This window comes from Cynara cardunculus, assembly GCF_001531365.2.
Source record: "Cynara cardunculus var. scolymus isolate 2C chromosome LG 4, CcrdV1, whole genome shotgun sequence".
Lineage (NCBI taxonomy): Eukaryota > Viridiplantae > Streptophyta > Magnoliopsida > Asterales > Asteraceae > Cynara > Cynara cardunculus.
In genome coordinates this window covers 14,104,466-14,118,310 of record NC_037531.1, presented here as the reverse complement: position 1 = coordinate 14,118,310, position 13,845 = coordinate 14,104,466, and the positions used below count along the sequence as shown (strand labels likewise).

The 13,845-nt window shown below is 36.6% G+C and overlaps 2 protein-coding genes across 4 annotated transcripts; one reads left to right on the top strand and one right to left on the bottom strand.

Annotated features, from left to right (window-relative positions):
- Positions 1-2,259: 2,259 nt before the first annotated feature.
- LOC112510902 (probable 1-acyl-sn-glycerol-3-phosphate acyltransferase 5) lies at positions 2,260-4,819 on the top strand. Its single transcript, XM_025116256.1, has 3 exons — positions 2,260-2,837; positions 3,128-3,258; positions 4,377-4,819. Exons 1-3 carry the CDS (start codon positions 2,260-2,262, stop codon positions 4,817-4,819), a joined length of 1,152 nt encoding a protein of 383 aa, XP_024972024.1.
- Positions 4,820-6,920: 2,101 nt separating this feature from the next.
- LOC112511776 (leishmanolysin-like peptidase) lies at positions 6,921-13,482 on the bottom strand. Of its 3 annotated transcripts, none has more exons than XM_025117527.1 (18): positions 13,033-13,482; positions 12,131-12,490; positions 11,919-12,059; positions 11,656-11,788; positions 11,139-11,252; positions 10,977-11,050; positions 10,818-10,892; positions 10,079-10,171; positions 9,873-9,933; positions 9,631-9,735; positions 9,403-9,534; positions 9,182-9,308; positions 9,001-9,100; positions 8,774-8,843; positions 8,521-8,673; positions 8,336-8,431; positions 7,693-8,012; positions 6,921-7,602 (listed from the first exon to the last, which is right to left on the bottom strand). In XM_025117527.1, exons 1-18 carry the CDS (start codon positions 13,171-13,173, stop codon positions 7,414-7,416), a joined length of 2,484 nt encoding a protein of 827 aa, XP_024973295.1. In that variant the 5' UTR covers positions 13,174-13,482; the 3' UTR covers positions 6,921-7,413. The 3 variants fall into 3 exon arrangements, with proteins under 3 accessions (XP_024973295.1, XP_024973296.1, XP_024973294.1); XM_025117526.1 differs by having other exon boundaries at positions 6,940-7,602; positions 9,403-9,735; positions 13,033-13,260; positions 13,324-13,482; XM_025117528.1 differs by lacking the exon at positions 12,131-12,490 and having other exon boundaries at positions 9,403-9,735.
- Between the last annotated feature and the right edge of the window lie 363 nt (positions 13,483-13,845).

The window sequence follows — 13,845 nt, the reverse complement described above, 5'->3', positions numbered from 1 at the left end:
TAAACATTAACTTTATGTTTTAAAAACTAACTTTTTGATAATAAAAATATATATTCGGTGATAGAATCTAAGTTTTAAAAAGTTAATTAAAGCGAAAGGTTTTGATTCTATTTTTGTTTTTTTTTTAAAAAGTACTAAAAACTCCTTAAAAGAAAAACATATTTTTTAAAATAAAAAATTAACAAAAAATAAAAGAATCAAAAGAAAATTCTAAATATAGAGAATTAATTTTATGTTGTGTTTGATGTGAAGGGTGGAATAGTATAAGACAAAAAAATGTCAAAGATATCAGAAGATCTCAGGTTCAAATTAAAAAAAAAATCCTCTTGTGGTCATGGAGGTTCAAATGCGGTGACTATGGACTATCTGCAAAGCAGGTGATCGTTCTGGAATTAGTCGGCTCGCATAGTGGTTTGGATATTCAGGTTAATAAAAAAAATAGTCACATGTTTAAAGTATGATATGAGACAAAGCGAAGGTAAAATAAGATGGGACTAAAACTCATTTTAATAGGGCAGAATCACACTTTTTTTTTGTTCCACCAAAAAAGATGGAACGACCTTAGACTTAAACTCAAAATTACTTAAATACCCTCAAAACAATACAAAATATGAAAGCTAAAAACTATCCAAATCTAAAATCTGAAACCTGAAACTCTCGCAACTTTGAAATCTAAAAGTTAAACTCTCCCAAACCTGAAATCTAAAACCCAAAAGTCCAAATTCCCAAATCGGAAACTAAAATTAAAACCCTCCCAAAACAAACTGATTTCACATCAATAATAATGGTTTATTAGTTTTTTAAAATGTATTAAGATGGTCGTTCTAGGATTAGTCGGCTCGCATAGCGGGTTGGAATAAAGTACCAGGAGGTCTCATGCTCAAATCCAATGAAGAATAAAAATCTCTTTGTGGCCACGGAGGTTCAAATAACTTCGGACTATCTGTAAAGCAGGTGGTCACCCTGGAATTAGCCGGCTCATATAGCGGATTGGATATTCAGGTTAATAAAAAAAATGTATTAAGATGATAAAGTACAAAATATTTTAATAATATTAAATGATATTAAAAATTTCCAAAAATAGAAAATTGTAACTGAATATAATTATAAAACATTTTAATAAATTTCTCCCCTTCTCCCCTCTGAAGTCGCATGATTCGGTAATGGAGGTACATACGACACATTCATCCTCCGTATTTTACTCATCATTCTCTTTGACTGGATTCGATTGGGTACGTTTAACGTTTCTTTGGTCGGTGAATGGTGATACTCGGAGTAATTGAACAACTGGTATGGAGTTCCAGATCTTATTTGCTATTTTTGATTCAGCTACGCAGTTTTTCACCATTAATCTCTATGAACATCTGTGAATGTTTGATCGTAGAAACATTTCTATCATTGATTATGTTGAAATGTGATTCTGCTGTTTTTATTTCGTATTCCTAATTGTGTGGTACATTTTAGGAGATTCAAGGTAAATGGTTATATGCATATACATACGAATGCCGAATAGCCAGACTGATCACCTCCACTAATTTCATGAGTCCTGGAGAACAGTTTGGAAATCCCTAGAGGTTGGAAGGGTTTATATGTGCGTGTGTTTGGGGGATTTGGGAGGAGGAGAGCTATCTTAAATGAATACAATCTTAACGTGTAATGTCTTTGATGAATGTGGAGCTCATCAAAGTAATCCCATTATGAACTGGAATGCAAACAATTGATCTTTCTGTATGCTACTAGTGTTTATGAATAACAATAGCTATGTTTACTGGTACTTACTTGTGTTCTAGTCTTATTCTTGTTTTCAAAAACTTTTACCAAACATTCACCAATTCTTATGCTAATTTCAAGCCAAGCATATATATTGTGAGTCTACTTCCATTTTTTAAGCATTACAAGTTGTCTAACTTAATGCAACCGGAAGGGCATGCCTTATTCTTTTCGTACTTTTACTACTTCTGTTACGGACATGAATACAGTTTCAAGAGGCTCCATTGCCATATTTTTATGTAATTAAGGGTTGTAGCCTTTAATCGTCTAAGGTCGAGTAGAGCAGATGATTTGTTGGTATCACTTTGTTTAATAACGTTTGTTGAATCCCTTTCTTTTTGCAGCAAAAGCATGCTCAATCTTCTTGGCGCTATACCAATGAGTTTCAGTCATTGCGTTTAGTTTTCGACATATAGCTTTTCAAGACTTCTAAGATTGTTATAAAACCTCATAACGTGTGTGATTTGGTGGGTGGATAGTTGCAGAAAGATGGACAGTTACCAGACCATGGACTCAGACGCTGACGGTGGATCAAAGAACTACCCATTGACTCTTCCAAGGGCTGTAAGGGGTCTGGCATGCTTGGTGGTTTACCTTTTGACTGCTTTCATATTTTTGATCTATTTGGGCACTGCAGCTGCTGTTTTGCTCCGCCTTTTTAGCATACATTATAGTAGGAAAGTTACATCCTTCCTTTTTGGTCTCTGGCTAGCTTTGTGGCCCTTCTTATTTGAAAAGATCAACAAAACAAAGGTTATATTTTCTGGAGAAACTGTTCCAGAAAGGGAACGCATACTACTTATTGCTAACCATAAAACGGAAGTTGACTGGATGTATCTTTGGGATCTTGCACTACGAAAAGGCTGCATAGGAGGCATCAAATATGTCCTTAAGAGCAGCTTGATGAAATTACCAGTTTTTGGTTGGGGATTTCATGTGTTGGAGTTCATTTCAGTTGAGAGAAGATGGGAAGTAGATGAAACTATGATGCAAAAGATGCTATCAACTTTTACCAATCCGTTGGATCCATTATGGCTCGCTGTTTTTCCTGAAGGAACTGATTTTACGTAATACCTCAATACTCCCTTTATCTTTTATTTCGTTACAAGTTCAACATATGTGAAGTTATACTTTCAGTATTTATTGTACACAACTGATGGTTTCATATGTCCAATCTTAATATGAATAGAACCCATGATTTCATATTATGCAGGAATGCTAACCTCCTTACCTTGCTAGGCTAAAGCCATGGGGACCCATGTTTTCATATTTGAATTACTTATTTACTTTATGTTTTACCAATAATTGTCACTAATCGTTTTTTATTAACATTAAACCGTCTTGTCTCGATAAACAGAGAACAGAAGTGCATAAGAAGCCAAAAATTTGCTGCTGAAAATGGACTGCCTACTCTGAAGAATTTGTTGCTTCCCAAAACAAGAGGTTTCCATGCTTGTTTGGAAATCTTAAGGGGCTCTTTGGATGCAGGTTGTATATCCTCCATCATCTTCTTTACACAATCGTCTTCATTGAATACCTTATATAGTTATATCTATCATGAACACCAAAATTTATTTCTTGAAAGCTTCTTATTCATGTGATCATCTCTAAATTATGACCTTTTGGCAATTGGCAAATAAAACCTTGATCCATATTTCTCTTGAATGACAAATAAATGGTTTGTTCAAGCAACGTGTCTTCCATTCCAGATAGACAATGGACCTTTTAGGGGGAGCTTGGGTCGTTTCAGGGAATGGAATTGAGAACGAGAATAGGAATGCTGGGGAATGAAAATGGGAATGTGGAATGCTTCGTTACCCTGTATCTGGTAACAACCCATTCCATTGCGTCAAACCAAGCACCATTTATGATTTCCATTTCCATTCCCCACCTAAGTTTTTCGAACAGCATGTATCTTTCTCTTTCCGGTCCCTCGTCTAATCCTCCTCTACTCATATGCTTTGATATGCCATTTTATGCATATGTGAATAGGCTAATCAGTTTTTCAGCTATATGGCCACATGACCACACTGCTGAAGGTTCTGCACCATAAGACAATTTCTTCTTGTCTATTGATTGCTCTTTCTTTCCATCTGCTCGATATTACAAAACAGTTTTGAGTATAATAGACATTTACTTGTTATATATGGTCTATCATGAGCCGATGCTTCGTCTTCTTTGGTACCCATTATGTCCTATGACACCTGCGGTTGGGATGTACTGAGTTTGTTTGGTTTGATTTGAGTTGGTTTATTGCTTATGATGCTTTACACATGTTTGGGGTTGAGGACTGGCAATTTAGACTGGGGTTGTGTTTTCCTTTACCTTACCTTCTGTATGTTTCAACATACCTACTTGTTATCTTTTCTTATTTTTTCCGTTCTATGTTCACTTTGTTTCTGCTACCTGTTTGCTCACACTCTTGCACAAGCCGGGGGTCTTCATGAAAACAACTAGTTTACTCATTGGGGTAGAAGGTCCGTGTACATCTTTCTACCCCCCCCCCCCGGGCGGGAAACGCTACTTTCAAGTGTGATTTACTGAGTAGGTTTGGTTTAGTTACATTTGACAAATGGTGCATTCTCATGTTCTCGTCCTGATTCCAGTGTACGATGTGACAATAGCATACAAGAACCGGTGTCCCACTTTCTTGGACAATGTCTTCGGCATAGAACCGTCAGAAGTTCATGTTCATGTGCGTCGCATCCCTCTAGACGATATCCCCGCCTCACAAAGTGAATGCAATGCTTGGCTCTTACGTACATTCGAACTCAAGGATCAGTTGCTTTCGGATTTCATCACACAAGGTCATTTTGAAAACCAAGGAACCGAAGGCGAGCTATCGACAATAAAATGCTTGGTAAATTGCACACTAGTTTTAGCCATCACTTGTGTATTTACATATCTTACATTCTTCTCATCTGTTTGGTTCAAAATATACATTGGCCTAGCTTCTGCATACCTTGCTTCTGCTACAACTTTCAATTTTCACCCGTCGCCGATTCTTGAATACGTGAAACTGTTATCATCTCGAAAGAAGCTAATCTAGGGAATACGAACTCGTTCTTCGAACAATAATTTCTTACATTTGATTTTGAGTTGGAATGTTTTTATATTTCTCTATGCTTTAAGTCTTTTTGATGATTGTTCATGCTTGTCGATCGAAGGCTGAGAATAGAACGCTATTATCGTTATGAGATGGGATGAAATATCGGTTAAGATGGTCCGAACGAGGTTAACAGAAACCTGAACAAGTATCTTGACCACGATCCAAGGTGGCAGGCCCTGACTTAGCGTTTGTGCAAAAGGGTTTGTAACCGGCAAATTCCCCAAGCTGGCCCACGTCATCATGCTCGCAAAGTATAACGTGACAGGCAAATTAGATACAAAATAGCCCGTTGCGCCCAGATGAATTATAATGGTCACATTGTCACTGCTAGACTAAAACTCTCGCTTGTTTGTACAAGAATACCACGTTGATAAGAAAATGATTTTGAAAAGAAAGAACGTTATAAATCCTTAAAGAAACATGGACCTTTTATAACGTCTTATTATACAACAATTCTATCGTAGAGAACTTGACGACAAATTTTAAAACGTAATTATGACGATAAGTTTTCGAAGGCGAACATTTTTTATAACGACAACTCGATACGTTTCAAAACATTGGCTAATTTTAGTGAGTGCAAGATACAATGATAAACAATATAGAACCATAACGGTGATGTCTGATTAGTTTGAGCTTGACTTCAAAGGTCAAAAGTATCAGGAGGTCTCGGGTTCAAATCCAAGGAGGAATAAAAATCCTCTTATGGCTACGGAGGTTCAAATACGGTGACTCCGGGCTATCTGCAAAGCAGGTGATCGTCCTGAAATTAGTCGGCTCGCATAACGGGTTGGATATCCAGGTTCATAAAAAAAAATTATAAACAATATAGTTTCACTTCATTTCTAATTTGGCTACAAACCCTTTTCGTTTGAACTCTTAAATCAGTCGCCTAATTTGCCTCACATGGGATCATTGTGGACCAACTACAAACCCTTTTTGCCTAACTATCTATCTATATTATATTATAAAAAATTGACAAAAACTTTTAAAAATCATTTTTTATACACGAATTACTGTTTATTGATGCCTATTACTTAAAATTAAGATTACAAGTAAATTGTGTATAAGTACAACATATTAAAGCTCCATATTTGAATTCGTGTAACTATTTGCAGATAAACATAATCAAATATTTGATAAACATCTCATATTAAATATAAAAAATCTAGAATATAATTAAAGATAATCATTGAATTATAACAGAATACTTAGTTATTATTTTTATAAAAAAACTAGAAGGGTACTCGCAAAATGCAACAAGATACAATTTGATTTTAATATTTCATTTTATTATTTATCTCAATCGATGTTATAGTATGGTCTTATGTGATTTTGAAAAAGCGATGATGTTTTTATTTTTGAATAAAATATAAATTTGAATATATCATAAAAATTTGACAAAAATATATTGATATTAATATCAAATTAATTATTTAAATTTTTTATTTTTTATATAGTTTTTTAATTTAATTTTTTTATTATAATTTAATTTATCGTAACGAAATAACTTAATTTAGATTAAATAATATTTTTTTATAGAGATAATAATTAACTATTCTGTTAGAACTCAATAATTATCCTAATTATATATTATACTTTTCATATTTTAAAATGAGATTTTTATTCTCTATTTAATTATATTTATGTACAGTTAGTTACACGAATTCAAACATAAAACTTTAATAAATTGTACTTATAGTTTTGAATTTTAAGTAATATGCATCAATATACAGTACTTCATACATAAAAAATGATTTTTAAGAGTTTTTATCAGATACTTTATAATATAATATAGATTATATTATTAAACCTAAATTAAATTTCTTTGTTACTAAACCTAAATTAAAATTATAATTAAAAATTTTGAATTAAGAAATTTACACCAAAACACAAGAACTTTTAAAAAGATTAATTTGATATTAATATCAATATATTCTTTTTCAAAAATTCATATTTTATTCAAAAATAAAAACATTATCGTTTTCTTAAAACCACATAAAACCTTATTATATCGACATAAAAAAAGAATAAAACGAAACACTGAAATCAAAATATATCTCGATACATTGCACGAATACCCTTCTGGTAAGATATAGCAATAACAAAAGCATTTTAATACTACAAATACAATACCTGAAAAAGAAGTTTGAGGCACAAATCATGAAGATAACCAACTTCTTTCCCTTTTTTATCTTTTCTTTTAATCCATACATTTCCTTCCTCTACATTTCAAAAGGATTTCATCCATAAAAAAGAATCCCCATCCCAAAAAACCTAAATAATTCTTGGGTTAGGAAACAAAAACAAACCCAAATCTAAAGCCATCACCACTTTGTGCTGTGACTTTTCCCTAACATTATACACTGAGTTAACCTCCGAAAACTACGCCCCGATCGAGTCAATTAAACTCGGGTCGGGTCAACAAGAAGCCGAAAAGAAAAACCAAAAACCGCCTATCATTTACAGCAGTTCCTCTTTTGAGGAACTGTTATCTGTCAGCTAACGCTGCACGGACTTTTAACGGGAAAGATTCCTCAAAACCATGATTCCATTTCACCCCAACCGGTGCATAGCCCCTCCCCTTCGCCTTCCCCTTCGTCGCTGAAAAGGGTTTGATCCGAGCAATCCAGCGAGGCCCCACACGCCAGATTATACGCTTGGCATGCCGAATGACACACTCTTAATCTGTTATCACCGTCTTTCTCACATTTTTGTATCGATATCTGTTCCATTCCCAGATGGTTGATTTGAAATGAAAGTCAACTAAAGGGGGAAGTTTCTAAAGATGGAAAGTTTCTAAAAAGGAGACTTACCCAACACGCTAGTCGTTTGGCAGCTTTATCGCAGTTTCTGCCTCTGAAGATGTTGAGAATCTTGCGGGCGCCAGTTGGGTACAAGCGGTGGTAGTTGGGCATGACCACGACTTCCTCGAGCTGCTGCAGTATGCTTGATTCGCTTGGTGCGCAGTGTTGCCCGTCAGCATCGTTCATCAGCACGTCTTTGCAAGTCGAGAGACTGTCGAGAAGCATGGAGGTGTTCCGACAGGTGTAGCCTGCGTAATCGGAGCAGCGAAATTCGCAGACGCCATTGTCGCATACACCTCCGTGAAGGCTGCATTGTTCATCACAGACAGCTGCATAGGATCCAAAAGCACATTGATTTACTGAAAACCGGAACTTAAAAAGCTTACAAGATTCTGCATCAGTTTGGAGCAAATTGAGTGTATGGATGCGTTGTTTTCACTACAACAAAATCGACATTGTAGGATGCCAAATACGTCTCCTAATAGACTGGTTTATAGGACCAACAAATGTGGACGTTTTCAGAAGTCCTAACAAGTTCATTACGGCAGTTTTGAAATAAGCATCCTATTCGTCTTTTTAGATGACATTCCGTGTCTAGCTGATGTGGGACTCCAGCAGAACTAAACAGAACATGCAAGAAACCTAAACTCACCAGTTGAGCAATCAATCCCAGTGAATCCATTTGCACATTCACAAATACCATTCTTGAGGCACTTCCCATTTCCGCTACAATTGCTGGTGCAGGACCCTGAAAAATAAGCATCCAACGCTCGTAAATCAAAAACATCCAAACCACAAAACAGTTCACAAGTGGATATAAAAGAAAAACGATCTTACGTTTGCTACAATCATGGCCATCAAACCCAATAAAACAGTGACATTTTCCATCAATGCAATCGCCATTCGAGTTGCACGAGTTGGGGCATCGCCCAGACATCCAAAGAGGATCTACACTACAGAGTTCGTGATATGCCGGGCAGATCAGTTCACCTGCAGATACAAATTTTACACAAAAAAACAAAGATTTAGCGCCAACGGGTAGATAAATCGTATATAAAACATTTTTTCTAGCTTTAACAAACATATTTACCGTTAAAGCCCGGAAACTGAACTGGTCCACCAGCTTCCGGGCATTTTTTCCAAATGCCATCAACAGCAACCTGTAAGTTCAATGAAATTATTTATAACTTGTTTTTATAAACTATCTGTAAAGGTGATATCCCTACATATATAGAGGTTTCATGGTCCGTGTAGCTGATGTCGGACTCCAACAAGATGAATCAAGAAATGATTTTGACATGAAACTTGATAACACACCTCCAATGTATTGTTTGTACATCTTCGCTGATAACAACCATTTCCTTGGGTCATAGAACCCCGAACAAAGCCGTTTCGCACCAATGAAGAGGTCATACACCTTCACAGAACAAAAAACTACCATCATAAACAAGCTTGACGATTAATAGTACATCTGAACAGTTACTAAAGAAAATCTCACCTCGAGTTACTTCCACGGGCTTCACCCAACATTCTGTCGGGCTCCCGTGCACTGTTAGTGTCTATACATGAACCATCAGAATAAGCTACATAATAAGTGCAATAATCAGCCAACGACGATTGCCCACCTGCAATTACCAAATCAAAAGATTTAAAACTCTCATTCTGTTGAAAATACAGAACTAGAGAAAAGGTCGAAGTAGAAAACGTCTCAAGACTCGCCTTTGTTGGCCTGAGGAAAATAACGGGCCCACTGAGGAAGGTCGCCGCTATAATTTACAATTGGGCAATAACCCTCAGCCTCCCTGTTATATGTACATCCGATTACTTGTGTTGTGTTGCAATGATACGCCCCTTTCCAAAGGTTGCAAGGAGCAGTAAGAAAGTCGGTCCCTTGATTGCGGCCCCAATCAAGATTGTCTGCCATACTATAATTAGCCTGATACCAACCGCTATCCTCTAGCAAAGCCAGTGTCATTTTTGAAACTACCGATCTTGTATCAACAGACCCCGTCATAATCTCGTTCATCAAAAGCCTCTTCTCCCAGTGAGATCCTGATGCATGATTAAGCTCAGAATTACCAAAAGATTCATCAAATGGCGAATCTTTTTTCTTCCCTTTCCGTTTTGAAACGGGAAATAGCCTAAAAGTTCATAAAGTAGACATCTTGGGTCACAACACAATTACCAACCTGACGTTCCACGGCCTCCACCATCTTCCAACTCGAGCCCAGTGAAATTCTCGGAAAATGCCTGCCAACAAATGCTCATCAATACTTCATTAATTCGACGTATTCTCTCTGATGGAGAAATCTAGAACTCCAACTCCAAGAAGTATAAAATTTCTACTAAAATAACCCTAAAAGAAGGGAAATGTATGATGTTTGATGTAATGTACCCCATAATGATAGCGTGAATGCATGACAACGCGAGGCAGCACCACACGTGTCACCGTCCTCCCAAGCTTTTCATCCATTGACTGTTCTGTAACCTGCAAATACGTGGAAAAAGAAAATCATGATTAAAAATTTAGTACACGGTGATCAATTTTCAACTATGTGCACCAAATACTCAATTTGACGTTAATTTTATCAACAGTTAGGTATAGAAAAATACATCTCATCTCATTTTGGTTATGAATGTAAATAATGAGCCCCAAACAAGCCTTTGGTAATGGGCTACCAGTAATTTCACTAATCCCCCATGGTTTGAGTTGATTTGAAGACTATTGTGTGAGCTTATTGTTGTGGGTCCGAGTGGTACAAATGGTATCAACTATCAAAGAGGTGGCCCTTCAAGGTATAACGGGTTGGGCTCAAGGGTTCGGTTTAGGTATTTTGTCCAAGCCTGAAGGGAACATCTAGAATTTAAGTGGGAGATTTTGTAACATCCTATCTCTTTGGAGTGGAAGTCAGGTCTACGTACATCCCTCAGACCCCACTGAATGGGTAATACCAGGTTGGTTTTGTTTGGATTTTACTTTGTAACATCCTATTCCTTATCGGTTGTGGATGTAAATCACAACCGCTTCATAAGCTCTGAGTAGGGGCTATAATAACTTCCCACCATGGATACGTACGTAAAGTTTGTGCAGCGGCTAAAAAACACCGCAAACCCCATAAAGCAATAACCATTACCTGACTTCTCCGTCTTTTTCTCTCATCTCTGAAATGCGTAAAGGCATGAGGGTCAAATCCAAGAACATGCATCACCTGGAAATTCCAAACTCGTCAAGAAACAATTTTCAAGATATCTTGCATGTTTTTGACTTCTTACACAAGAACAACCACACTCACTTCATGTATGAGAGTTGCCGAAAGTAATGTTTCTGATTCTGCTGTCAAGTGGCGAGGGGCAACATTCACGTGCCCTGCAAATAGATGAAGAGCACAACGTTTCACGTTTTGAACATTTATGCTTCATAACAAACTTTACAAGACAGAAACTAGAGAGATTACCAGCAATTGCACGACCCCATTGATCACGTTCACATGCTACTGCCCACGCTAGGGTATTGCCTGTGGTAGGCCTTGTAGTCACCAAAAGGACTAAATCGGCATCAGCAACACCCCCTGTAAAGATGGAAAGAGGCAAAAAGATGTCGGTTTTTTAAACCATAAAAAAGATTGGAAGGAGACTATACATGAAACAGCCGCTCTACTCTCTAAGGTGCGTTTGGTACACGGACGGGACTGGACGGACAAGGGTGAGGTAGGCAGGTGAAAGAATTGTGGAAGGTTTTAGGGTTTTAATTTGACATGGGTAGTTTAATATTCATCAATCTTGTCTCATCTTCCAAAATTTTGTTCCACCTATTTCGTTGAGGAGAAAAATGCATTTTTGCGTCAGTCAGGTCCTATCCTGTCCCTACCCCCAGACCCTACTTTTGAGTGGGATATTGTGTTTGTTTGGGGGGTTTTTGTTAAGGAGGTTATACACGCACGCACACACAAATACAAAAATTTGGGTCTTTACCTTCTACATATTCACGAGGAAGCTGAACACCGCCATCTTGTCCGCAAGCAGAATAACCACTTAACCTTAAGTTTCCTCTTACACGCTCAACAGATAAAGCTCTTCTAAACCAATCTGCCGTCTGCCCTAGAGCCTGATCACTCGTAACATATAAAAAGAATATTATTATACTCTAATATAACACGCAAATAATATAAGAAAGTTAATGTAACTTCACCGATAGCTGAAAACCCAAGAAGAAGAATGAAAAAGTGGGAAAGTACCCTTCGAAGACGATGCCTTTTATCCTCCCCAGCTATATCATCGGAAGTGCAGTTATACCAGCAATCACCGAAAATTGGAGGATCGTTGTGAGGATTACAAGAGGGCGTACCCAAATTAGAAGCTGCCGGAGGTTCACCCAACTGAAGAAAAACAAAAATAATCAAGAAAACCATAAAAAACAAGAAATCAAGATTCAAGAAAGTAAACTCACTTTCACTATATCGCTAACGTTCCTACAGTCTCTAGCAGGTGAATGACCCACAGCATCATAGTTCAAAAAGATTCGGATGGGTTGCTTTGAATTCTTCGGGAAGCTCGAAACTTTTGAAATTCCCAATAATGCCCTTCCCTTGCGGTGAAGAGGCTCGGATGTATCAGCACCATGGTAAACCTGTGGGGTTACGGAATAGACCTTGTGCCCAGGTCTCTTCCTCCTTTGTTCAATTATCTCATCATGAATACAAGAATGTGATACAATATTTTCATTGCCCTTTTCCACCCCTCTCCATTGCAACTGTTTATCGTCAGATTTTGCTTGAATGATGTCGAAAAATATGAAGATAATTATAATCTGAAATGAATTAAACAAACCCAAAAGATTATTGCAGCTCCAAAGAAACATAAAAGGGTATATATCAAGTACGAAAATTAGATTCTCCTAAAACTGTAAATTTACTATTTTGGAACAGAAACACACCCAGATCTCTAAATAACACAGCCATGATAACCCATCTCAAATTTACTTGAATTTTCAATTCTAACTAACTTCTAGAAATCAAACCCTAAATACCCAAAAAGGGGCCAGATTTAGCTTGTCAAAATCAACCAAACCCTAATATTCTTTTATAAAGGGTAGTGATACCAAAAGACAAAATTGAAACAGTAACCCAGAATTACAGACACAAGAAAGTAATTGAAGAACATGAAAGCTTCGATTTTTTTCAAACAAGAGAACTGGGCAGCAGATAAACCTATGAACAGTTTCATTGAAGATTCTTACAGCTTCAAAAGCTTTCCAAAATAAATGGTGGGAAAGTAAATAAAACCCTAAAAATTTCACCACCAACAGTTCTGAAAAGACACATAAACTCGTAAAGAATTGAAATTTTTTACCTGTAGAACTAATAGCTCAGTCCAACATTTCCTTCTGGGAAAAAGAACGCATCTACTATTACCATTATTACCCCTACAACGAATCTTGAACTCCATGAAGATGTGTTGAATCGACTCCGGCGGCGAAGTCAGCGGCTCCATCAAATCGCCGATAACAAAGACTCCCAGATCGGTGAACCCGCCATTAAAACTCCAAATCTTTCTCGCATTATTCTCCGAAAACAACAACTGGGGTTTTGAATATGAGCTGGTCTTATGATTTAAATAAGATACAAATTGAAAAATACACACACAATCGAATGACGTTATATTCCTGGAGCTGTAAACAGTGGACTGATTCCTCTTCTTTCTTCGCCGGCTTGTACCAAAAGAATTGGTTTTGAACCAAATCAAACAGTGTTATTGGTCGAGGAGGAGTTAATATTGTTCTTCTTTAAGGGCAACTGTGTTGGGTTTTGAAAGAAAGAGAGAGAGTCTGATTCTTGAAGGAGGAAAAAAGGGAAATGATGAAAAAAAAGGCGAGTGGGTGTGGGTGTGGGTGTGGGTGTGGGTGGAGCAGATTTATTTTTCATTTATTAATTTATATATATGTTTTATAAATTATTACTAAACAATACGCAGTAATCCAAGACGGGTTCTATTCATATTTGTGAATTTATGTGTTAAAGCGCCATTACGCGTTATCTTATCTACATCTACGTCTACATCCATATAATTTATATTTATATTGTATTATAAAATATTTGATAAAAATTCTTAAAAATCATTATTTATATATGAAGTATTGTTTATTAATGCATATTACTTAAAATT